This window comes from Littorina saxatilis, linkage group LG10, assembly GCF_037325665.1.
Source record: "Littorina saxatilis isolate snail1 linkage group LG10, US_GU_Lsax_2.0, whole genome shotgun sequence".
Classification (NCBI taxonomy): Eukaryota; Metazoa; Mollusca; class Gastropoda; order Littorinimorpha; family Littorinidae; genus Littorina; species Littorina saxatilis.
The window spans coordinates 14,115,029-14,140,842 of record NC_090254.1 but is presented as its reverse complement, the minus strand read 5'-3'; the positions used below and the strand labels follow the sequence as shown (position 1 = coordinate 14,140,842).

Genomic DNA, 25,814 nt, shown 5'->3' with positions numbered 1-25,814 from the left:
TCCCCAAGACGGCCTTACCGGCGGGCGTTGCACAAGTCCAGCTAATACATGCATTGGAGATCATGCTGTTTGCAATAGCATACACCGGCGATGTGTCTGTCAGAACGGCTCTCAAATGGAACCACACAATCTTCAGTGCAGTGCGTACACCCCCTTGCTTTCAATGCTGAGGCATTCAATGTGATTGTAGCTTCTCATGATTTGACTTAGATATTTTCTGTAGATGACTTCGAGTGCATTGCGATACAAGCAGTCAATTATTTACCTGATGATGATGATGATGATGATGATGATATTTTGTACTGTTTTATATGACATTCCAGAAAAAAAGGCAGGGGAATCATGCGAGACTGATGATGAATGTGCAGCTGGTAGATCTTGTGACTCTGCTATATATGAAGTCTTATATCGCGGGCGTATCTTCAGACTCGGACTCAAGGCGCAGGGACAATGCAGTGAGTGAAGTAGGCCTACTCGTGTGTATAGTTGTAAACACACTCTCACTCACACAACCCCGCCCCAACGCACAATCTTGGGAACAGTGGTTCACACACATATACACACTCACACACGCTCGCGCGGGTCCAAGCGCACATACATTGTTTAAAAAAATAATCTTTGTGAATCACATTCGGAGGATACAAAATTAATGATTGCCCAACTAGTAAATTAAGTGGGCCTATCAGTAAATGTGCAAAATGCTTAACTGGGCACACAAAATTCAATATATTTGTTCAGGGATATGGTCCATATGTTAAACATCAGTATTTCAGTTGTGCATTTAAAGATGTTTTGCCCAGTAATGTTTAAAAAAAAATTTGGAGCAATATTTTGACATTTTTGAGGGTTTTGTGTGCAGTGGTCTGAGATTTACATAACGTCATGACCACAATCAAGTATTCTTATTTTTGAGGAGAAGAACGACAGATCTTTAATTGCATGTATGTTCCTGGTCAAAACACTGCTGTTTAGGTTTTGCTTCATTCTCTCTAAAAGCATACAAGCTTCTTTTATTTTTATCGATTTTGAGCAGAAATCCATAGCTAACAGATTTGAATTATTCTCAATGCATGAATAACTAAAATATATGTTTGATGTCGTTGTAGACGATCCAAATACATGAACTCACGGTACCAACGTTTGATGATGGTCAATACAAAAAAAGATGCTAGGTAAGCACACAATAAATCTACCAGCAGTTACTTAGAGAAAACTGCTTATTTACAGTAACGTGGATTATGTCACAAAGAAACTTTGTTTTATCCAAAGGCAGCTAATTGCACTTCAAACCTTGTTAGCGAACATTTGTTTCAGGTTTGCTGTTGGGAGAATCCTGCTTTGGTCCGCTCAGTAATAACTGTGGAACAGAGGCTACATGCGACACTAACTATGAATGTAGTAAGTAGCATTGACTTTCTTTACTTTAGTCTTTCAGACCCACCTGAGCAATCAGGAAAGTCTTAGTAATGAGCAGTGTCAGGCTGTCAGTAATGCAGGTTAAAAAAACAAACACACGTTGAGGTTTTCTTAGATTTGTTATAATGTAAACCTTCCAATTGCTGATGACTGGTGAGTTTTCATGATCTTCAACCAAGGCAATAATGTGGTTTATTCTGTTCAATTTCCAAAGTAAACATTTGAGTGTTTGAAAATATCCATTGAGCTATCAGTAAAATACTGTCCTTTTTTTTTTTAGTGACTTCATCAAGGTATGACGTCATAGTGTCTGATTTGATTTAAAATCCTATTGTCTAGGGTATTAAATTTTAGTCTGAACTAGCCTATTATGGAATCATCAAGTATGTCATTGTGACATGTCAGTCACAAGAGGTCACTCGCTCAAGCGTTTAGGTACACTTTTTGACTCACATTAGTAATCGGTAATTCCTCGTAGGGAGCAGTGTCTGTCTGTGAACACACACAAACTAAACGTTCAAGTTATCACGAATGCTTTTGATGCTAAAGATTTCATACTTTTAGGGGTTCACGATCTCCCGACAAAACCAGTCAGTTAGGTCGACCCTAGTCTAAATGTGGTGTCACAGCGAGGTCATGTTCGATTTATGAACTCGCATGGTTTTGAAGCTAGAGCTTCAACACCGCGCATTTCTAGGGTGTCATGTTATCTGACCCAGCTTTGGTTGAAATTCGTGACATTTTCCATTTTTTTCGAGAAAAACAAAACAAAACAGAAATCGTCGCTAGAGTGCTAATGATTCACGGCCTTCAACTTACGCAAAAAATTATGACAATTGATAATACAAGTACCCTTGTGTCCTTGACTCTGATAATTAGGTAGTGCCTACCTGACGTGCTTTTGTGTGTGTCTTACATGATTATCCGTGTGCTGTTACAATATATTGTCCGGATCTTGGCAGTAAGTGTTTGAAATATGTAGAAAAAACTTAAAAGCAATGTCCCTTTTTGGGAATGTATTTCAGAACTAAACATAGATGGAGACTGCAGTGACGAACGAGTGGTACTCTGCAAACAAGGAACCTTCTGTGACTGGCTGAAGAAATGCCGTGAGTATAACTAACGTCTAGCTTGTACAGCAACAGAACGTCCAGGGGTGAACTTTAATCCTACTACCTCTCTATGAAATCATAAGTTCAACATTACGTAGCTTTTTGACTTTGGTTTGGAGGGTAGCGGCGATGTTGTTTGTTTTGTTTTTTGGTCGGTTGGTTACGTGGTTTCTGTTGTTTGAACTTACCGGGGGTGGGGGTGGGAGGAGGGTCGTTAACAGAGAAACGAACATATTTATGCACAGCTCTGTGGTGGTATTCTCGTTTCATGTTGTAAGTTTGTGTTATAAGATGTGTTTATCCTACATGCGTGAATGAGACTACTCATAAGATAACAATATCGTCCAATATGCGTGATGCCAAATGTGACCGTAGGCGTGCTGAGCGCAGGTATCTCAAGACTGGTCTTACTGTTCATAAACAAATATTTCAAGGAGCAAAGGACATTGTAACTAAGTTAGTACACGCAGCAAAGACAACCTTCCTCCAAACCCAGATTATTGCCTGCGATTCAAGCAAAAAACTGTTCGATATTTGCAGCCGGTTGACCGGCCGCAGTAAGGTATCCCCACTTCCCACTGTTTTCCCCGCTAGTCAGCTGCCAGATGATGTATTTAGTGAATACTTTATCAAGAAGGTTTCAGATATTCGTTCTGAACTTGATCAGATGGGTGCACATTCTGCTTCCTCCAGTCATGTTGATGTTCCCACTGATTGTTCTTTTACATCATTTCAGCCAATCAGTGAAAAAGACCTTAAATCCATTATTCTGAAGTCAAAACCAACAACTTGTCCACTTGATGCCATACCCACACCACTGCTTTGTGAGAATCTTGATGTGTTGTTGCCAACTCTTACTCAAATTGTCAATGATAGCCTGTTATCTGGTGTTTTTCCATCATTGTTCAAAATTGCACTTGTCAAACCACTTCTCAAAAAACCTAGTCTTGATGTCAATATTTTGAAAAACTATCGTCCTGTATCTAATTTATCATTCTTGTCCAAAGTTTTTGAAAAGGTAGTTTTGAAGCAGCTGTTGTCATATTTGAACACCCATGATTTGATCTCGCACTCTCAGTCCGCTTATCGCCCTTCTCATTGTACTGAGACAGCCCTACTTAAAGTAATCAGTGACATTCTGTCTGCTCTGGATGGTGGTGATGTGTCAGTGCTTACCCTACTTGACCTTTCTGCAGCGTTCGACACGATTGATCATGTCACGCTTCTCCATAGACTTCAGACTCTGTACAGCATCTCCGGTCCACCGCTGGCATGGCTCGAGTCCTATCTCATTGGCAGGACTCAGCGGCTGTGCTTGTCGATGATGGCCAGATGTCTGCTCCAGCCCCACTTTCTTTCGGCGTTCCTCAAGGTTCAGTACTCGGTCCCATCCTTTTCATCATGTACACTAAGCCCCTCTCCACACTGATTCAAAACCATTCTGTCTTAAATCAGTCTTTTGCTGATGACACCCAACTGTATAAACCCAGTCCCCCTGCAGAGACACATTCCGCCATCCAGACCATTCAGGCATGCATCACTGATGTTAAATCTTGGATGATCGATAACAAACTTAAGCTGAATGATGATAAGACTGAAGTCTTACTGAGCAAAAAGAAGAACACTACATTTCCCTCTCCCCAACCCGTTTCTGTTCAAGTAGGCGACACCGACATTCTTTTCTCCCCATCAGCTAGAAACCTTGGATTCACCCTTTCATCTGACATGACCCTTAACAAACATATATCTTTAGTCTGTAGAGCAGCTTATTTTGAGCTTCGTAAGATCAGCACCATTCGCCACACACTCTCCTCTCAAACAACTAACACTCTTGTCTGTGCCTTTGTTCTTTCTAAACTCGACTACTGCAACTCTCTTCTCTCTGGCTGTCCTCTGTATCTCCTGCATAAACTACAAAAAGTCGAAAACTCGGCAGCACGCCTCATTCTGAAAGCACGAAAACGAGATCACGCAACACCACTTCTTCACACACTGCACTGGTTACCTATTCAAGCCCGCATTGACTACAAACTGTCCACCCTCTGCTTTAACTTCTTTTCTGGCTCGTCTCCTGCTTACTTCTCTGAACTCCTCACCGTCTATTCTCCAGCAAGACAACTCCGTGCCTCCTCTGACTGTCGCATCCTCACCATTCCACACACCAAAACCAAAACATACGGACAACGCACTTTTACTTTCTGCGCACCCACACACTGGAATTCTCTCCCTTTTCACATCCGCCACTCTCAGTCACCCCAAGCATTCAAACGAGCACTTAAAACGCACCTCTTCAAGAAATACAACCCCTGATTTTGTTTTCTCAGTCCATCAGTAGGCTACATGTAGTGTATTTGTTGTTTTAGTGATAATGTGATAATGTGTATACACATTTAGGGCTGTTTTTCAGTATTAATAACATGTTCTGTTTGATTAAGGGTATTCAGCTGGTATTTCCTTGTTTTTACTACCTATTTTATTCATGTTTTTATTACTTAATTAGTGGAAGAATCTGTTGTAATGTATGTTTGATGGTGTATGCTTTTAGTCAAGCGTTGCTGACTATGAATGTAGATGTAAATGCTTGTATAACTGTGTTTGAATTTTAAATGTGTCAAGCGCAAAGAGCATAATTGTAAAGTTATGATGTTGCGCTATATAAATGCTCATTCATTATTATTATTATTATTATTATTATTAAACCACACGTGTGGATATCATGTAAATGAGGTCATGTCAAACTAGTTTGGCAGGGACCTGCTTTTCGACTGCTAATAATGCTAGTCACCAAGACAAAAGTCATTGTGGAAACCCTTCAACGCTGTGCGTTTTCTCCTGGTAAAAGTTTAAGAACTTTCACGTCATGCTACACTTTCTAGAGTGACGTGTCTTTGCTTTGACGTCAAAGATTGGCACGAGGGTTTGGAATAGAAGAGGTTCCAAAAGAAGCGTATTCAATTTGGACGCCTCCACTGCGGTACGTTTTGAGTAAAATACACGTAAGTACAGTATGTGAATAATGAATGCTACATGGCTTGTTGTGTCGAACCAGATTTACACTCCTTGCTATATCGAATAGTAAACAGCTCGCTTTCGCTCGCAGTTCAATATATTCCAACATTTTGATGATGAAGTATCAAACAAAATGATTGAAAATAATTCAAATCGGCAGATATAGCGGACATACTCATAGTCATCATGTTCGTCTTGTGTCCTTTTAAATTAGGATTGAACATTGGAGCGAATTGCAGCGAGAACGCCGAATGTCCAACAGGAGCGTTGTGTGAACAGCAGACATGTGAATGTCTGCCAGGCGCCGCTACGGCGTTTGAGGTCCTCTGTGGTAAGTAGCTCACACACGCACGAGCACACACACACACACACACACATCCACGCAAACACACACACACACACACACAGGGCCGGACCAAATGAGTTGTAAGGGGGGGGGGGGGTTCCTCCTTTTTTGGGGGGGCAAATCAGCGAAGTGGCAAAGCCACAAGCGCGCGCCTGCAAAGCAGGCGCGTGAACTTGGGGGGTTGAAAAATGGTTAAAATCTGTGCAATCTGGTGCATTCTGGGCCTTGTTTTGAGGGTTAAGAGCAGCATTGTTTTGGTGCTAAAACTAGTAAAAGTCAAAGCAAGGTACATGCTTTTTCCAGGGGTGGGGTTCCGGAACCCCTGGAACCCCCCCCCCCCCCCTGGATCCGGCCCTGACACACACACACACACACAGCCTGCTATGCACCACATTGTGTGGCACAATGAGACAACCTATTCTGTTGCAGTCCCACAACCTGCTTCAGTTGCAATTCCTGATTCTAATCTGACAACCAGCCTTCGTACATGGAGTGCGAGTGCTGTGCCGCGTTATACCGTATTTTGTTATTCTGTGTTGGTTTGCGTTGTACTGTACAACAAAACAAGCTTCATGTGCGGAACCAGTGTTAAATTGATTTGTGTTGAATTATATGTTACCAAACTGTTGTGTATTGCATTATATAGTATAATGAGTCTCCAATCAAACCTGTTTTACACGCAGAACCAGAAACAGGCAGAGTAGGAGCATCGTGTAATGCGGTCGACAGCCCCTGCAATTTAGAAGGAACTCAGTGTCTGGACGGTGTTTGCGCCTGTACGGGCGGTCTGAACACAACCCAGACTTTTACCTGCTGTGAGTACATCTGCATCAAGACAGGGCCCGGGTTAGACGTTTAACCTTACACCTTGAAGCCCGTCCTTAACTGGGCGAAGTCGACTACGCGAAGTATACTTCCCGAAGCTGGCCGCACGAAGCTTTAGCACTGAGTTTACGGTAAAAATCTTCACATAGCCGACTTTGCGCTCAATTAAAGACGCTGGCTTTAATCTATCAATGGGTGTGAAAACATCGCAAGATTTGAACTGAGAGAATGTTGTAAAAGGCAAGGCTAATAGCCACATACTGACGACCTTATGTTAAAACATGTTTTTGTCCCGATAGGCCCTTTAGTCTATGGAAGGTTATGAATATAACGCAATATATTAACTGAGGTAGTGCTCTTAAGTAAGCGAGACCGAGACACACAATCAAGCAGAAGCGTATGTCAAAGCAGTCTTTTGTCGTTTTAGGTCTTTTAGATCTCTGATCATTGGTTTTGATGAAAACTAGGCAGTATTTTAACCTACACCAAGAAGACAGGCATAGAAGCGACACTATGATGAACTCATTTTGAAACAGCCTGTTGTCGTTACAGGTCCTATGGATCTGTGACTGTTAAAGGTAGTACAAATTATTATGCAGGATTGCTATGATGTATAGTGAGAACTCCCATAGTGTAAAAGGATGGAGTTTGCCCAAGAATCCGTTGCCTGCATAGGTCTTATAGATCTGTGACTATGTATGGGCGATACACTTTGCGCAGGAGTTTCCTGCTGTCCGTACCTCTCCACCGTCTAGACTCAGCCACAAATATTGCACACATGTTAACTCATTGTCTCCCAGGTACGGATATATCTGTGCCCACTCATATGGCTCTATCTGCCAAGGTACGGATATATCCGCTCAGACTGTTAGCTTCAGTCGCTTCCTGTAACGTCGATCTAACGCCTGCATTCCAGCGTGTTGATACACAGTTACTACACAGTATCTACCCTTTTGACTGACCTGCTGCAGCACAGCTGGTCTGAGGTAAAAAAAAACTTGGTCAATATAGGTGGGTTAGAAAGTGTTAAAGAAGAGTTTAGCGGTTAAAGGCCCTTTTCCAATGTATGTGTTATTTTCGAAGTGTATTGAAAGTGTGCAGAGTTTGACGTATTGTAAATACATCTACATCAAAACAGGTCTGTTTTAAGGTCACTGTAGGGCAGGGTCAAGTTCAACTCATGACCTACATCTGGTTCAGCCTGGTCAAATGTGAAGGTCACTGTGGGGTCGAGTTGTGGTCAGAATGTAGGACACTATGATTTGTTGGAACATTTTTTATTGAGGTACAGAAGCAAATAATGTTTCCATCACTCCTAATCCTTTTATGTATAATGAAAGTGAGTAATATGAGCATTTGCTTCTTTTGTGTTGCAGTTGGTTTACGTGCTTTGAAAGCGACCAGTGAAGCAATTGGGACAAGTAAGTGCACAGAACTCTTCCCTGTTTTAAGAACATCATCTGGAGTCGCCAATTTTCTCCATAAACACCATATACCTCATTTGGGTGCCACAAACAGCCAGCTTTGTCTACTGGTGTGCTTAATTGAGAAACGAAAATGCAGAGACAGCCCCATAGAAAACCAAATACCTAGCTGGCTACAAAAAAGGTTTTAGCTGGGTTGGTTTTAAGCTGTAGTACAACAGGAGATATGAGCTTTAAAAACCTTTACACAGCCAGTCAGGAAACAAATCCGTCGATTAAGGGTTTCACATGGGGTCGCGCGTATTAACCTAACATTTTGACATCGCAGAAATGTGCAGAAGGAATTAAGAATCCCGTAACAGCTAGTGAGACCTGTATTCACGAAGCATAGGTGCACGTGTACGTTAGTCAGATTACATATTTTTTAATCCGTTTGAGCTGTTTTCAAAGATGTTTTTAATTGAAGGAGCACGCATACTTCTTGGTTTGAAACCTCTCAATTAATCTCTCACAGACAAGAAATAGGAGACCCCAAAAAAGGGATTTCTCGAACAATGTCTATCATATGGTTTATAAACAAAGATCTTGTTTTAATGCTTGAAATTTTAAATTATTTGGAATAACATTTATTTATGTCTTATAAAACGGTCATACACCGTACACGTAAAAATCCACTCGTGCACAAATACGAGTGTACGTGGGAGTTTCAGCCCACGAACGCAGAAGAAGAAAGAATGTATGCCTTATGAACAATTTGCCACCCATTAGTTTTTTACAACGTGTTCAATGACGTATGGTATGTATCAAATCAGACGAAGTTGAGAACTGTGAAAACCTAGAGCCGTAGATATCACTACGAAGCCGTTTTAAAGTGTAACTAAACAGACATTTTGAAGTGTCAGCTTTACTGAATTGCTTTATGTTTTGTCCAAGTATAGACCTGTAGAAGCGATACTGGACGATTTTTCCAACGTTTACTGTGTTTTCTGATTTACTACGATTTTTTAAAAGTGTTGAACCCATTTCAGATTTACCTGATTATCTGTTCTTGATTTGATACTTCCAAAGAACAAGTGGTACTTTGAGTTCCGGTTTTATGTTTTAACCAATCAGAATTTGGTTCCTAAATAAAATCGTCTGCTGCCTGTCCCAGCAGAGTCGGCAACAAGCACTGCTTGCCACATGTGTGATGTTACCAACAGAAATAGCCATAAATTGGGCAAGGTAGCAATGTAAATGAATTGGATCTGTGCTTGTACTGCATCTCTGGCCTTTGAATTCACTCCAAATGTACTGGCTCAGCGTGAGAGGCAACATCCTGTCGAAGTCGTAAGCACGAGGCTGACTGGGAGATTATTATTCGAAGAGCATGCTGAAACGGATTGTAAGTACAATATTTTACATGTTCTCGACATTTCTGTTGATCTTTCCTTAACTTTAATTGTTTCCTTGATTTAAAACCCTAGGGCTTGTATTTTCAGTTGTGATACTAAGCACGTATCTTTACCACAGTATCCGATCACTTCACACTTGAATTTTGGAATGATGAAGTGGAATTATTTCTGGATCTAATTTATTCCTTGTTCCCCCCCTCTCGATTCCTTTTTTCGCCACATATGTATTGTCGTGTAAGGGGGTAGATGCGTGTACTGGCTGATTTTTTTTTATTTTTTTACTTCGGTCAGATACAGATGATTGGAAAAAAAACTTGTCAAGGATTTCAGAATTTAATAGATCTGTTCGAAGTTTTTACGGGATGGGTCCTGTTACAATACTGACTGAATGTGCCCAAGATGAACTTTTGATTAAACATACACACACAAATGAATCTCTTGAGTTTGTTATACGGCGAATGTCCAGTATCCAAGGGCAGATCAATTCACTTTGGAGGGGGGGGGGTTACAAAATGACTGCGAAGATACAAGTTGACGGCGCCGAAGGCGCCCAAGCCTCTAGGGGGGTCCGGGGGCATGCCCCCCCGGAAATTTTTTTTATCCAAAGAAGCAAAATAGAGCTATCTGGTGCATCCTGAGCCAATAAATTACCTCTTTTTGGGGGGGTGGGGGGGGGGGGGTTACGTAACCCGTGTAACCCCCCCCCCCCCCCCCAGATCCGCCCTTGAGTATCTGTGGTATGTTTTTATACTGTTTGATTGAATAGACTGACGTGCATTCTCTCGCAAATGTGCGCGCGTGTGTGTTTGTCTGTGCCTCAGACTTATTAATCAAAGATGATGTTGCACATTGCAGATCTATGCGACAGGAGCAAGTGGACAAGACAGCTACATTTGTCTGAGCGAAGATCCAACGGTAAGCTCTTTTAGCCGAAGACAGCAAGCCTGGGTGCATGCATGCAAGCTTCTATCATGTTCGTGTGAGTGCTGCAGGGCTATTAGACGACTTTTCATTATTCTTGATTTGGAGATCCATGCAGGGTATTAGAAAGTGCAGAATATACACGTTTGAACAAATACGATGTGTGTTTGCTCTGAAAAAAAGAAAAGACGCAACAAACAAACATTGTATTTGTTTAAAGTATCACAAATATTAATTTTTATTACCTGTATCTGCATGTTTTGATAATGATGAAGGGTAAATTACTTTGACGTGTGCTTTTTTTTTTAACCACACTGATAACGAATGATAGAAACACAGACACACTTAATAACATATCCACAAAAATTGTGACAATAAATGTAAGCTGAACAATGCCTGCAACACATTTCAGGCCTCAGAAGGAAGTAATTATGAGATTCAGACAGAGAGAGAAAGCCCAACACGAAACCAGTTGTGACATTTTTTATTTCATTATGTAATATTAAAAACACGACAACAACGTATTTCCTGTACTTAGTTTCGTGCAATTATGGATTGCAAAGTATGTCTAATTGAGTGGCATAAAGAGGCACAGTTGCATGAAAAACCAACTCGGATCTTGACTAGGATCAGGATTTTACATGGACACAACCTAGAATTTAACATCCTGGGGGGAGGGGGGTACTGCGCCTTTCACATCAAGATGTAAAGATCTCTTTTAAATAATACTTATTAGAAGGGAACAAAATCAAACAAACTACAACAATCGTTCTGAGGGGAGAGAATTACCTCTTCCGAAGAAATTACCTCCCTTGCTTTTCTTGTCGTGACTTATGTAGAGTAAAGTGAATAGAAAGTGAATCAGTCAGTAACAAAAAAACCCACAACATTTCTTAAGATCAATGAGGAGTCTTGAAGTATTTGTCAATGTTAATCTTGTATGCATAACAAACAATATATTACGGATTGATAATTAAAGAAAATCGTCTCTTCTACAGGGTTGACCCCCCTAAAAAGGACACCCACAACCATGCAAATTACTTCTACATCTGTTGAACCAATTATTTTATATATGGTATTCATTAACTTCAGTTTATGTTCTGCCTTTCCAGTAAGTGGCAATTTTGTAAATTGAATGGTCTGACTTTTGTGCAATTTTAATTTTTTTCTCCAAATTCGGGGGTCGACTAAACAGAACGAGTTTTGACATTGAGCGGTAGCCATTTTTACCTAATTTAAACCCTTCAGGCTTTTACCTTTTTGATTATTTTGAATGTCTGAGTATGTAAAAACATCCCCTTCAACCCCCAGGCTATCGATGACCTGAAGAAAGCATGCAGTTACAGCTAGGTTCAGGGCAATCCTCAGACACGAAAGCGTTGGTGTCATTGGTGATGCAAAAGTTAGATAATTTAACCTACAAATTTGCCACTTTGTGAACTGCACATGCATAAAATCAAGTTTAAGTATGCTGAATATGAAGTTATCCAGTCAATTGGTGTAGAAGTTATAGCATTTCTGTCAGTTAACAGTATTTAAAATCTCTAAAGTAAAATCTGACATATTCGAAAGTTTTGCATAAACACCCAGACAATTTTTACGATACTCTCCTAAGCTTCTCCACTTCTCAGCCCTGTCTTGGAAATGAATTCGAATAAGGCAGTCAAAATAACTTAGTTTGGAGCACCCATCAATCAGAATAAGCATTAACTTTTGACACAGGAAATATCTTCTACCGAAAGCTCTCCTGGTTTTATTCTACATTTTTCCTGCATAATGGTAACAAATTTAATGATAAATCTAAACAACGAAGTGACTGTGGTAAGATGAACAAAGTTAAAAAAACAAAGGATTACTGTAAATGGTTTACGAATCGAAATCTAAACAAGTTTTAATGATAAGTAAAATGATAAAAAAATAAAATAAAAAAAAGCTAACGTCCTCGCATTTGTCCAGAATTATTCCATGTTTAACATGGGAACAGAGGGATAATTGGTCTAAAGAATTTTTAAAAAGGAGGGTTAGGGACTATCTGTATGCAATGCCCGCTATAGGTGAAAGACTTTTGTGGAAGCCATGGAAGAATGCATCGCTGTTGTGCTGGTTCAGCTTGAGGTCCTGTCCTAGGAATATCCTGCACACACAAAAACACGACTTTTTAAGCCACTTATGTTGCATTCCGTGACATAGCTTTGTTAAAACCGTGTGCCTGATAATAATGACAGATTTTGTTGATATACATTTTTTTTTAAGACACCCCATATAATATTGTTTGACAATCTCTTTCAACATAGTTTACGAATCACCAATGTGTATACAAACGCAAATAACCCACAGGTCAATAAATTACTTTCCAGAGAGAGAGAGAGAGAGAGAGAGAGAGAGAGAGAGAGAGAGAGAGAGAGAGAGATTAAAACTAGAAAATGAGTGCTATATAAAACAAGGATAATCTCTGTCAAATCTTCGCTTGTACCTGCATGGTGTTTACTGCGCTATATACACAACCTGTTTTATTTCATTTATTTATTTTTATTTTTTGGGGGGGGGGGGGGGATGTTTTGTGATGAGGGTTTTTTCAAAGCCTTTACTGCTTTAGTCATTGAATCCACCCGACTTCGATTTATTGTTCAGTGATGGGTAATTGTGTGACCAACTATGTAAGTTAGTGATTGTTCTGGCTTCATACAATGACATTGCATTAATTTTATAAGTGTATGTGTGTGTGTTTCAGGCAAAAGCTGATATTACAGTCCTAGTTGTATGCAGTACCTCTGCTTCTTCGTTCAGGAATCAAAGTATACAATCTAAACCGATTATTTTGTTCAATAATGTTCAGCTTACCATCCCGAAGAAGGCAGTAACGTGCCGAGATATTGATTATAGATATTAACGTACCTAACCTGGTTACTGGTGTGTTTTCTTTTTATTTCAATAATGTAAATGTGTGACAACTTGCAGGGTACTTGATGTTCAGAGCAATTTTTCTGGCAAAAGACCTTTTATGGATCAAAGAAAACTTTTGTCATGGTGCACAAGTCAATCAATTTGGTTGATAAATAATTTGTGCTGCATTTTCCCTGGTTCCAAAACGTAGTATGTATTACCACATGTCCTTACCTGTCATTGGCATCACATGATTCTCTGCAAGCAGTCTTTTGTGGAAATACGTCATTTAACACTTGCACTTATAGTAGGTGGCTGTGGAACGGTAGACATGCAACGACAACGAACAACAAAAGATAAAGTGTGGAGTACACTCATTTTTCTTAACATACGCTAAGTTCTCTGAGAATGCTCCAAGTGAAAATCAGGGGTTCCTAGGCCTGATATCACAATTAAACAGCTTCTTCTCAGAATCAGGAGAGAAAAAACTGTTATATGGCGAGATGTCGTGACAAGAACAGACAGCAGCAGCAGCAACAACAACATTGCTAAATCGTCGCTTTAACAAAATTTCATGTTTAGCATCGCAGACAAAGCACGGCTACTGATCCGACCAAAGCCACACTTCATGCACGATGGGCACATTGTTATGGCCAGCTTGTTAACGTGCGCATTGTGTATGTTTTACATAGAATTGAATGTGTTTGTCGTTGTGTCTGTCAGTTACTCTGTCATCTATCCTAGTCGTTTGATTTAGAATAAAGCAAACTTATTACAATGACGATTTTCTTCGGTTTTTGATGAAGGATTGGCATCAAGACTTTTCCTATTTTCCAACTCTGCCACCATACACTGGCCGTTCAGGTCTGCATGTCGACCACATGGTGTGTGATCAGATTTTTTGGACATGTTCACAATGCTTACATGACCACCAAATGGAAAATCAGTTGGTATTTGTTATGTTTTTGTGTTAGCACAATCTTCATACAAGTAAACAGAAACAGTTTTGTTGCAAACAGAGCCTTCATAAGAAAAAATGCTTCTAAGTCAAAATACATACCCTCTTTTTCGTATTGCGTAAAATATACCCATAAATTCTGGACATCATATTTTTATTTTTTTCACAACAATGAAACCAAACTTTGGCATATGTTTTAGCAATATATTCACAATAAAACCTATGAGTTTGAAGGCTGCATCTTTTGTTTATTTTTGAGAATTTTTTTGCAAACCCATGCAAATGGCCAGTTTCTGGGGAGAGACTGGGGAGATAATGGCCAGTATAGAAAGAGTTAATAAGTAAACTAATGTCAGAAGTAGGTATTTACCTTGTTTGCCTTCGCGTTCTTGATAGCCCGCTGCAGCATTTGTATCACTTCCCTTGACATTCAAAACGCCAATGTATTTCTGAAAGGAAAATAAAGATATTGACCGAAACATCACACAAGTGGTATATCATATGCTAGGTTTTGTTTACAGTGCCTGTTCTACGACCACATCTGACTGTAATTTAAATAAAGAAAAACTGTATCCATTTATTACTTCTCTATTTGTGTGTGTTTGTGTGTGTGCAGGGGCGGATCACATCATTTTTAAGGGGGAGTTTCCAAATTTCTTTTAGGGACAATTTGACGACGCGAAGCGTTTAGTTGAAGACGCGAAGCGTTCAACCTCCTTGGGGGGGGGGGGGGGGGGGGGGTTCCGACAAATGTTGATAAAAACAAGGAAAATGGATCAATCTGAGCCAAGAAACATCCCCCAATACACCTTCCAAAAAAGTAAATATATTAAGAAGAAAAATTTGAATCACAACAAGGACAATTGATCGATCTGGCGCAACCTGAGCAAACTAATTAGCCAACTTCTTTCCAAAATCGTCACTTGGAATACAAAGGCCGGCTCAGTCCTAAGTGGTCCGGAAACCCCGGAACCCCGGCCCCCTCCGGATCCGCCCAGTGTGTGTGTGTGTGTGTGTGTGACCGATGACCGTCTCTAAATTCTAATCGTTGCGTTTGCATGGTAATAAAGTTTTAATACTGGCTATGCCCATGAAAAAATATCATTTCTTGTTCATGTCATTGTGTGTGTGTGGCCAGGACCGTTACTTCTGCTTGCCTCGACGTCTTCAGAAAAGACACAAAATGCCAGCAGGCGTATGTTCTTGGAGCACTCAGTATGCCGTCATCTGCAAACAAATAAATACAAATTATTCAATTGTGTAAATAAAGAACAATCATTTTAATATTACAACAAAAAATTCATATAACTGTAGTCTTCACCAGAGACAGCATCCACTACACTATCTTTAAATAAAACTGCAGTACAAAATTGAAATACTATAAAACTTACCCCCACTCAGATCTATTTGGGATTATTCAAGTTTCAACCATGAAACGATGCCGGTTTGGACAGATCTGCTAGTTTGCCGCTGAAACTGAAATCAAAGGCGATCTTCAGAACTATTTCTAATCTTGTATTTGTGATTAATATAAAATACTGATCTTCCCAATAGAAGCTGATGTGTATACACATGACCAGGACAAGGTATTTTGTTACAGGGCATTTACGCAGACGTCGCAGTTCAAAATATCGTTTTAGATCTGATTTTGTACAGCAGCCTGTGTGATTCAGAATCGTCTGCCCTTTTTCGGTTTAACATTTTATGGACGATTCCTATGAGACTGCTCAATCATAACTGATGACAAATTCAGAAACAGATGATGGTTTCAAGTAGGCTACAGTAATGATTCGTTAAAAATGTCAAGCCACTCGTCGATCATTCACACTCAAAGAACCCAAGCCAAATCTGCTCTGGTTCCGAGCAGCTTTTTCCAACTGAGACCCTAATTGTTACGCATCTGCCGCGAAAAGATAGACCACAAACAAGCGGCACTGTACCATGCTTTCGTTTATGTTGCTAAACAGATTAAATGTGCATTGTAAATGTGCTTACAGCAAAGAAATGCATCCTTACTTACCACAAAAATACTGGTACCACATTCATCGCACTTGTGTCTTCTTACCAAAACCTATCGATATGTTTGTTTACGATATATTGGTAATTACTAACCGTTAACTATTTTTCAAAAATCTGAAATGACTTTTAAGAATCAAAGAAAGATTCGCTAAAACGGTTGACTTCAGAAAATAAGCAATATTTTTCTGAACCATGAAATAAAAATCGAAAACTCCGTTTGATCTTTTATTTTGGTAGATTGATGACAACAGCCGGAACTGAAAGTACCAGAACCAAAAATTAAGGGCATTAATCAGGTAAACTAAGAAGATTGTCGTTCCTGGCGCGCACTTCACATGCCCGTCAAATAGTGTCCGAGTGAGAGAAAAAAAATTTTTTTTTCGCAGTTCGACAGTATATGAGGCCCTTCTTCATATCAAAGTGTAAAGGTTGCTGAACGATGTTTTTCCTTTTTGCTTGTTTAGTTACACTTTAAGGAAATCAGTGATGCATTCAGCAGGAGAACCACTAGCTTATCTCTATGTCTCGGCTTGCCAAGCCCTTGGGGAGAGCTTCATAGCACCCCATTATTGCCGCTCAAAGTCTGTAGGCGCCCCCCCCTCTCTCTCTCTCTTTCATTCTCTTTCTTTCTCTCTCTCTCTCTCTCTCTCACACACACACACACACACACACACACACACACACACACACACACACACACACACACACACACACACTTAAAAAATACACGGGTTAACAGTTCTGAGGCTATATTGGAATTCGCGCGCGCGTGTGTGTGTGTGTGTGGGGTGGGGGGGCTGTTTGTGTGTGTGCGTGTTTTGTGCGTGTGTGTGTGTGCGCGCGCGTGTTCGTGTGTGTGTGTGTGTGTGTAGTTGTGTGAGTTATTTGGTGAACATGATTTTCTTCATTTTAAAAACCACATTGCTTCGCTTGTAGGCCACCTTAATATCATCATGATTTCCCAGGCCAATATTTGCAATCAGAGTATTCTTCAGCTTAGACACATCTCACAAGAAGTGTACAACCTGGCGTTCTGTTTTCTTGTTTTGTGTGTATAGATTAATTGCATACTGGACATCAGTTTTTACCAGTGACACCTTTACCCTTCCGTGACATTGATTCCGCAAAGAAACCCGCCCTTAAAAATACAATAACAAAAGGATGTTATAATAAATTATAATAATAAGAAGAAGAATACAAATAATAAACACTTGAATCGCCCCTTCTCGCCAGAGCTCATGGCGATATGCACTAGCAAACACACACACACGCACACATATACGTACACACACACACACACACACACACACACACACACACACACACACACACACACACACACACACAGGTGGAATGTGCCCAAGTAAAAGAAGCGGAAGGATATAGTATTACGTATGCAAGCCTTGACACATCTGTTGCGGTGCACAAGCTGAAAGGAAGGTATGAAACATTGAGATGAGAAAAGGATGCCTTCATGTTGCAGCCTGGCTTGTGACCAGCTTGGTAGCCGCTTTGATCTTGACCATTGCTTTTATGGTTGGTTTCGTACACTTCCGGGGAGAAAACAAAAAGAGTGAGTAATCAGTGAGTCATATTATAGTCAGCACATATCGATCTAGGTCCTTTGTCGCTGCCCTACACGCCACCAGGCGTGAAAGGCAGTAAGTAAGTACATATCGATCTGTTCATATGCGTATAACCAGAGACTGCCTACGTGACTGCGATGATATTACACAATTCCACGCAAAATACGTGCCGACCTAAATCACAGAAGCAGGCAGAGAAGCACAGTCGCTGGGCCTTCGTCCTTTCAATGTTGTGTGCTGCTCTTGTTCAAGAGAGCGTATTCTTCCGCCCTTTGCCACAGCGAGGCTTCTTTCGATTTGAGAAGATTCTTCTCATCCTCGGTGTTAGTGACATGTAGCTTATCTTCTCCACATTACCAAATGATGCTAAATTTCCTGCGGCCAAAGGCAGAAGTATTTTTCTGACAAAATTGCATGCGCCTGTGCCACAGTGACTGGGTCAGGCTGTACCTTCTTTCCACCTGAGAAGATTCTTCTAATCCTTCATTTTAAGTGACATGCAGCTCATCATCTCCACATTAACATAATGATGATTTAGCATAAAATTCCCAGCGGCCAACAGAACACACAAATGTTATTCCGATAAAGTACCAGCTAGATCAACATTTGGAAGTCAACTGATTCGATCGACTCTGTCATACGTAGCAGACGACACGGGAATGCGACTTTTCTTTTCTTTCTTTCTTTATTTGGTGTTTAACGTCGTTTTCAACCATTCAAGGTTATATCGCGACGGGGAAAGGGGGGAGATGGGATAGGGGAAAGGGGGGAGATGGGATAGAGCCACTTGTTAATTGTTTCTTGTTCACAAAAGCTGGGAATGCGACTGCATCAGCTCAGTAAATTAATGGTTTTCGCATTATTATTTCAAGGCAACAACTATCGGAATCGAAAACGTGTAGGGTTCAGAACGTTGTTACCATGTGATACACTTACTGCCAGCCTCCCTCATGAGTTCAGATGCAACACGACAAATTTACTTTTGGAAATGCGACTGGTTTGATTGCCCTAGCAGACGACATAAAACCCGCTTTCAAACGCTCAGCAAATTAACATGTTGGGCAAATGTGAATGAAAAAACGATGGGGATATAATACGTGTAGGGTTCAGTGCATTCTTACCGTCCATATTTATTACCAGATTCCCCGATGAGTGTACATAACACGAGAAACATTTATTTTAAAAATGAGCTAACACTCGAACAGGCCCGGGAGTCGAATCAGGAGGTGTCACTCTGCACAGTCAATCGGTCGAAGAGCGAAGGTTTCGAGTCGCAAACAACTAATCTCACAGTCATTTCTTCGAGTTTAAATGAGGTCTCTATGAAAGAACTTCACTTTTTAGATTAATGCTACACTGGAATTTACCAACAGAAATTAAAACAAGAGTTCGTGTGTGACAGAGAGCACGAGAAACTTGAGACAGCACACACACAAGTAGATGCAACACGACCTGGTTACACTGTTATGCCTATCCAAATGCGCGAAGCAAAATGTGCGTTGTAAATCTTGTTTTTTCTCTTGCGGTACTGACAATATCGTTATTGAAACTATCACAATGCACTAAGAGATTAGAGCAAATCTCGAAAATTATTATTGAACTCACCGCTACGCCTATAAATCTCTTAGCGCACTGTGATGTCTCAATAATTTTAATAATAATAATAATGATAATAATAATAATAATAATAATAATAATAATAATAATAATAATAATGAACACTAATGAATCGCCCCTTGTGTGTGTATGTGTGTGAAATAGTTTACACATACTATATCAGCACGCTGTATAATGACCTTATTTCCGTTTTACAGAAACAGAGGAATTGAGAACACAAAGGTAAGGCTGGCACGTACACACTGGTCAAAGCTGAGCTCACTCTACTCTAGTGATTATTTTTATCACCAGACAATTTTTATTTGATTTATCATATTCATCCCTTCATTATCCCATAGCTTGGAAATTAGAATCGCTCTCCTCCCAGTGGGAAGCAACAAGAGTTTTGCTACCCATGTATTCGCGTGTTTATGTGTAATCCGCACTTCTAGCAGAATGACCGAGATAGTTCGCATGCCACTGTGTTGACACGGGGATGGGACATGTGGCTGAGTCAGTCCATGGAGTTGACACGTTTTTGTCCCGGTCATGAATCGAACCCGTGACCCGAAGCTCACACGTCCTTTGTTCTACACACTCAGCTACCGGGCAGAGTCTTTGTAATGAGCAGTGCCAGGGCGTGTGTGCAGTACTGGCCATTGATTTGATCATACTTTAGCCTGTCACGTTTCAATATATCACAACAGGTGATTATGAACGGTTAGTTACTACTAACTAACTAACCACACCACGAACCACTCTCGCTGTCATACAAATAAATAGAATCAACAAAAGTATAAGTTTCTGACGCCTGTTTATATATTATCACCCCACCTCCCTCGAGACTTCACTCCAAAAGATGTTTTTACGTTCAAAACGTAAACATAGGTCACTGACAAAAAATGCCAGTTAAAGATTAGAAAATGATAATAACACGCTGATCCCGTGTATAGATAGGAAATATAGCTGTCTGTAAAAAGCGCTGGTTAAATGCAGTTATCACAACCCACGTCGTCACCACTCAAATATAATCACAAATAGTAATAGATGACTTGGTGATAAAAGGGCGCAATGGCACGGTACACTTAGCTTTTTGCCACTGAGTGGGCGACCCGTAAATAGTCCTTCCCCACTACTGCTTCGTTGATTGGAGTGCCGGCTGGCGTGAAACGAAGCAGGGAATCGTGGGGAAATCAGGCGCCTCACTCAGCTGCTGAAGACAACGGGTGGTCGTGTAGGTGACGTCACTGCCTGCCGGAAGACCCCTGCAGACGGTGACGGCCTCACCGGCTATCCCAGCAGCATACAGCAACACCGCATCACCAGGTTACAGCCTACAGCTCCGCGAAGACAAGTCGGTAGACGTTGGTACTGCTGAATCCCGCGTAGACAGGTATAAATGGGTAGGAAATAGGCTGCAACAAAAAGCATTGGTGCACTAAACATGCCACGCAACCCCTCACCCTCCACCTTCAAACATGTCACCTTTACATATTTCATCGAGCACGTGGCCTGCACAAACGGACTTTTAAAACAACAAATCAGCTATTTTCCTTCCTTCTCTCCATATCTGCAAAAACCATATACAGATTAGTATTTTAGCGTCACAAAGAGCAAATTATGCGCTAACCTGGAAAGAACAACAGAGAGTATTTCATTCCACAAACACAGACTCGTCAATCGCGTTAAATAACGATGTATTACCTCAACAGCCTATGTAGGTAGCTCTCCTTTAAGCGAATCCGCTTCCTTTGTATGGCTAACGTCCGTCAACGTTTTAGAAGCCACACCCCCGGTACTGAGTTTATCTTCTGTGTTGAAATTCTCCAACCCTCAGCCCAGAAACACCTGACGCCTACGTCGTCAAAACATATATTGTGGCGATAGGCGGTGACTCCTCCCTTGTCCCAAGAGCCCTCCTGTACTAATGCAGAGCAGGCACGATGACATCAAAAATATTACCTCGTGTTGAAATCCTCCAACTCTTAGACGAACAAGTACCGTCTCCTATGGTGCCTATGTTAACGTGGGCCGTTTCAAGTTCTCCCCAAATCACCTTGAAAACATCACGTGACTCCACGTGTCCCGTATCCAGTTCAGTCACAGTCGATTTCGCCAAGCAAGCAAAATCACGCACGTGGAACTCCTGCAAAACGAAATCCCCGTGGTTCGCTATGCTTTGTCAGCGGTTTCATACCGTCACCCCGACTCAAGCACAGGCGCTTTCCATCACAATTGGAGATAGGCACTCGACAGAGTGTTCTTATCTCCAATCCATGTCACTAAATCGTGACAGCCTTTCAACTATTTTAAATGACCTCTTTTTGATTTACTTCTCTTTGCCTCTGTTTAGCCTGTCTGTCTCTCTCCATGACTTTCTCTCTCTCTCTCTCTCATGACGTGAAGTCGTAAAAGGTAGCTTAGTTTGTCTCATAAGTGCAGTGCTTTACTCATTAGTTGTCCTTTGCTGATCGGCTGAATTAAAGAGTGTGCGAAAGGCAGTTGTAGCACAGTCACAACGGGCGCGTGGGTGTTACATAATCAGACTTGTCTTTTTGTGCAGGAGGGAGTCCATGGTACAGTTGAGAAAGCTGTCTGAGGAGGTGGATGCGCCGAATGATCCTCAAAACGTTGGATCAGCCTCAAGATTTGAGCCGGCAATGAGCAGTTCTGACGCATGGTCCGACACTGTCTGAGTCCAACATAGACCCGTCTGGTTCCGACTTTGCGTCCCAGACTACCAGCATGTTTGAGTCCACCACCGTCGATGATCATGATGAGAGAGCTCAAGTGGACGGACGTTGTTAGCAAACTCTTGTCAGAAGCATAGTTAGCAGGCGCTGGTTGGAGAAAACTCTTGACAAATGCTTGGTAGAGAACACCGTTTGCAAACACTTGTTTCAGTTCACTGTTGCTAAGCACTTGTTGCAGTTCACTGTTGCAGTTCACTGTTGCTAAGCACTTGTTGCAGTTCACTGTTGCTAAGCACTTGTTGCAGTTCACTGTTGCTATAAAGCACTTGGAGAAAGCTGTCGGCAAACACTTGTTATAGAAAGCTTTTTGCAGTACACTGTTGGTAAATACTTTGCTTCTCAACTGGAACACCAACCTTTTGTACAAACAATTTCTATCGTTTGTGGTTTTTGTCACGTTTCACTATATCACTTAAGGTGATTATGAACCGGTTAGTTACTTCTAACTAACTAACCACACCACGATCCACTCTCGCAGTCATACAATTTAATAGAAACAACAAAAGTATAAGTTTCAGACGCCTGTTTATGTAATAACTCGCCACCTCCCTCAAGACTTCACTCCCAAAATGTTCTTTTACGTTCAAAACGTAAAACCAATGGTCACTGACAAAATGCCAGGTAGAATATAGAAAATTATAGTAACACGCTGATCCCGTGTAAAGTTAGGAAGATATAGCTGATCTGCCCAAAAGTGCTAGTTAATGCAGGTGTCACACACCCCACGTTGTCACTACTCGAATATAATCACAAATAGAAAAGATGACAACGGTGGTCAACGGGGTGCAAAGACATGGTGCACTTAGCTTTGTTTTGCCACTGGGTGGACGGCCTGTAATTTGTTCATAGTCTCCACAACTGCTCCGTAGAATGTAGTGCCGGCTGGCGTTGTTACGAAGCAGGGAAAAGTGGAGACATCAGGCGCCGCACCCAGTCGCTGGTTAGCTGGTTAGCCGGTTTGCTGGTTAGCCGGTTAGCTGGTTACATCAGATGATCCCGGTTACAGCGTCTGCAGCTAACAGTGTCCCGCAGATAGGCAGCCAAACAGAAGATAGAAAGGCTGCAACAGAAAGCACCGGTGCACTAAACATGCCAGCTACCCAACAACCTCCACCTTTAAACATGTCATCTTTACATATCTCATCGAGCACGTGGGCCTGCACAAACGGACTTTTTACAACAACAAATCAGCCATTTTCCGTCCTTCTCTCCATATCTGCAAAAACCATATACAGATTAGTATTTTAGCGTCACAAAGAGCAAATTATGCGCTAACCTGGAAAGAACAACAGAGAGTATTTCATTCCACAAACACAGACTCGTCAACAGCGTTAAATAATGATTTATTACCTCAAAAAGCCTATGAATGTAGCACTCTCATGGAAGCAAAAACCGCTTCCTCCCTGGAATGGCCTCTGTTCGTCAACAGTGACACACCATCCAACCTCTTGCCGAATACTTTATGCGGTGAAGAACCATCCCCGCACGGCAAAGAGAAATTGACGACTCGTCCTCAGCAAACATGTAACAGCGAAAAGGTGGTATCTCGTTGAAGTTCCATTAGAGCCCTAACTGTGCTAGCAGAACGGCACGTAGATAGAAGTGAAATATCTAGTCGTGATGAAAACCATCATACTCTAAGGACGCAGACACCGACCCTTCTCCTCTTGCCGCTGATTGTCAAGTGTCCAGTTATCATGTCTCAAACAGACAACCTTGACGAAAACACGTGACTAACCTTGTCACATATCAAGTTCAGCTATCGACAATTCTGCCTCGACAGCAGAAATCACCCCGTGAAATCCGAGCGACACAATATCCGTATTTGTCCTGCGCTCTCAGCAAAACTCTGCCGTAGCCCAGACTCACGCACAGGCACTTTCTATCGTAATTGACCAAGAGAAGGCACCCCACCGAGTGACACTTTCTTGATCCATGTCACTAGATCGTGACAGTTTTTTAAGCACACTTAAGTTGTGCTGCAAATGAACACGCGGCCATAGCCACAGGCTTTACTGATCGTTATGCCAGTTCCTAACTAACAGAGAATTGTGCTTTGGAACACTGTTGACAAACACCTGTTGGAGTTAATTGTTGGTACAAACTGTTACAAACATTATATTTGCCAATAACTTCACAAAGATTTTTTCGGCGCAGTCTATTGCTTAAAACCCCTTCACTGCCACAGTATAACACCATTTTGGTATTGCTGTGGGCAAGGGCAAAATGTTGCTTTCTTCGGAAGGTTCACTTATCTGTTCAATGCTCGATCATTTATTGAGATATCTTAGATCTTTGGCATGTGTTTTGCTTATACCCTTGGCTATTATGTGATAACATGATCATTGGACTTTGTTTGTGATTGTTATAGTAAAAATTGATATAACCATTTTTGTCAAAAAAATGACTTTCCGGACTTACACACACACATTGCAGCACGTAAAACACTGCTAAAACTGGTGTCAAACATCATGTACTCACATTACACTTTTACAGCACATAAAAGTATTCTTCTGTGTGGTAATCTATAAATCACTTCTTGTAGAGCTTCCAGAACACTGTATCGCTTGAAAACAGGTCTACGAGTTGAGGTCCGACTTTCGGCCGCCATTTTGATTCCTATAGATTGGTTCGACACTTCTAAGAAAGTTTTCGCCATGTGGTACTAACTTATCCGAATGGACAAAGGGAAAGAACTGTGCTTAGTACCCCTACAAGCAGTTTTCAATAGTACCTCTCATTTTGTTTTCAGAAATTTCGCTGATGTAAATGCCACGTACCTAGTACGTGTATGGGCGTATGACAAACCGAAAATGACAACATACCTAGTACGAGCTGGACAGAGAAGGGGTTAGCTAATACGCCCTCACTCTGCCACGACCAGGTATATATGAGCTCGCTGTTCGGTAACGCTTGTTTGTGCACTTTATTTGTTTATACATCTGTAAGAAATGTTTTTGCAAACACTTGTTGCAGAGTACTGCTGTTATAACGTGAATTGATTTTGGACCGACTTCTGTCAGTGAGAATTAGGTGAAAAGCCGGTGAAATAAACTTGTTTAAAAGTGAACATTTTTGTGATCCATCGAGATGGTTGGTTGCTTGGTTGTTGTTTCTTATGTCTATTCAACCTATTTGGCTGTTCGGGCCGATTTATTTGTGTATCCTTTCTCAGTGGAGTGTGCACGTTAAAGATCCCACGATTGACAAAAGGGTCTTTCCTGGCAAAACTGTATAGGCATAGATAAAAATGTCCACCAAATACCCGTGTGACTTGGAATAACAGGCCGTAAAAAGTAAATATTCGCCGTAATGGCTTGAGATTTACAGGTCGATGTGAATGCGTGATGTTTTGTGTAAAAAATTCCATCTCACACGGCAGAAATTAATATGTAAATCGCCGTGAGCTCTTGTGAGAAAGGGCGATTAATAAATGTCCATTATTATTATTATTATTATTAGTGTCTCTGTGTTTGAAACTTGCATGCAGGTTTATCACAGGAAAGTGAAGAAGGTTCCAAAAAGCTAATTTCTTTACACACTTGTAGTCCGTGATCTGAGTGGACCAAGTA

The 25,814-nt window shown here is 41.1% G+C and overlaps 1 protein-coding gene across 1 annotated transcript; it reads left to right on the top strand.

Moving 5' to 3' along the window:
* On the top strand, positions 1–25,312 carry LOC138978208 (uncharacterized). The gene is made up of 10 exons (XM_070350870.1): positions 1–140; positions 324–455; positions 1,315–1,398; positions 2,442–2,525; positions 5,752–5,868; positions 6,567–6,698; positions 8,085–8,129; positions 17,791–17,880; positions 19,708–19,732; positions 22,053–25,312. The coding sequence occupies exons 1-10, from the start codon at positions 116–118 to the stop codon at positions 22,183–22,185; spliced, it is 867 nt and encodes a 288-aa protein (XP_070206971.1). The 5' UTR covers positions 1–115; the 3' UTR covers positions 22,186–25,312.
* The last annotated feature ends 502 nt before the right edge of the window (positions 25,313–25,814 follow it).

Coding starts and splice junctions, on each gene's coding strand:
- LOC138978208 (XM_070350870.1), top strand. CDS start 116: ATGGAACCACACAATCTTCAGTGCA. Junction 456..1,314: donor CAAGGCGCAGGGACAATGCA/GTGAGTGAAGTA, acceptor CATTTGTTTCAG/GTTTGCTGTTGGGAGAATCC. Junction 19,733..22,052: donor GAGGAATTGAGAACACAAAG/GTAAGGCTGGCA, acceptor CTTTTTGTGCAG/GAGGGAGTCCATGGTACAGT.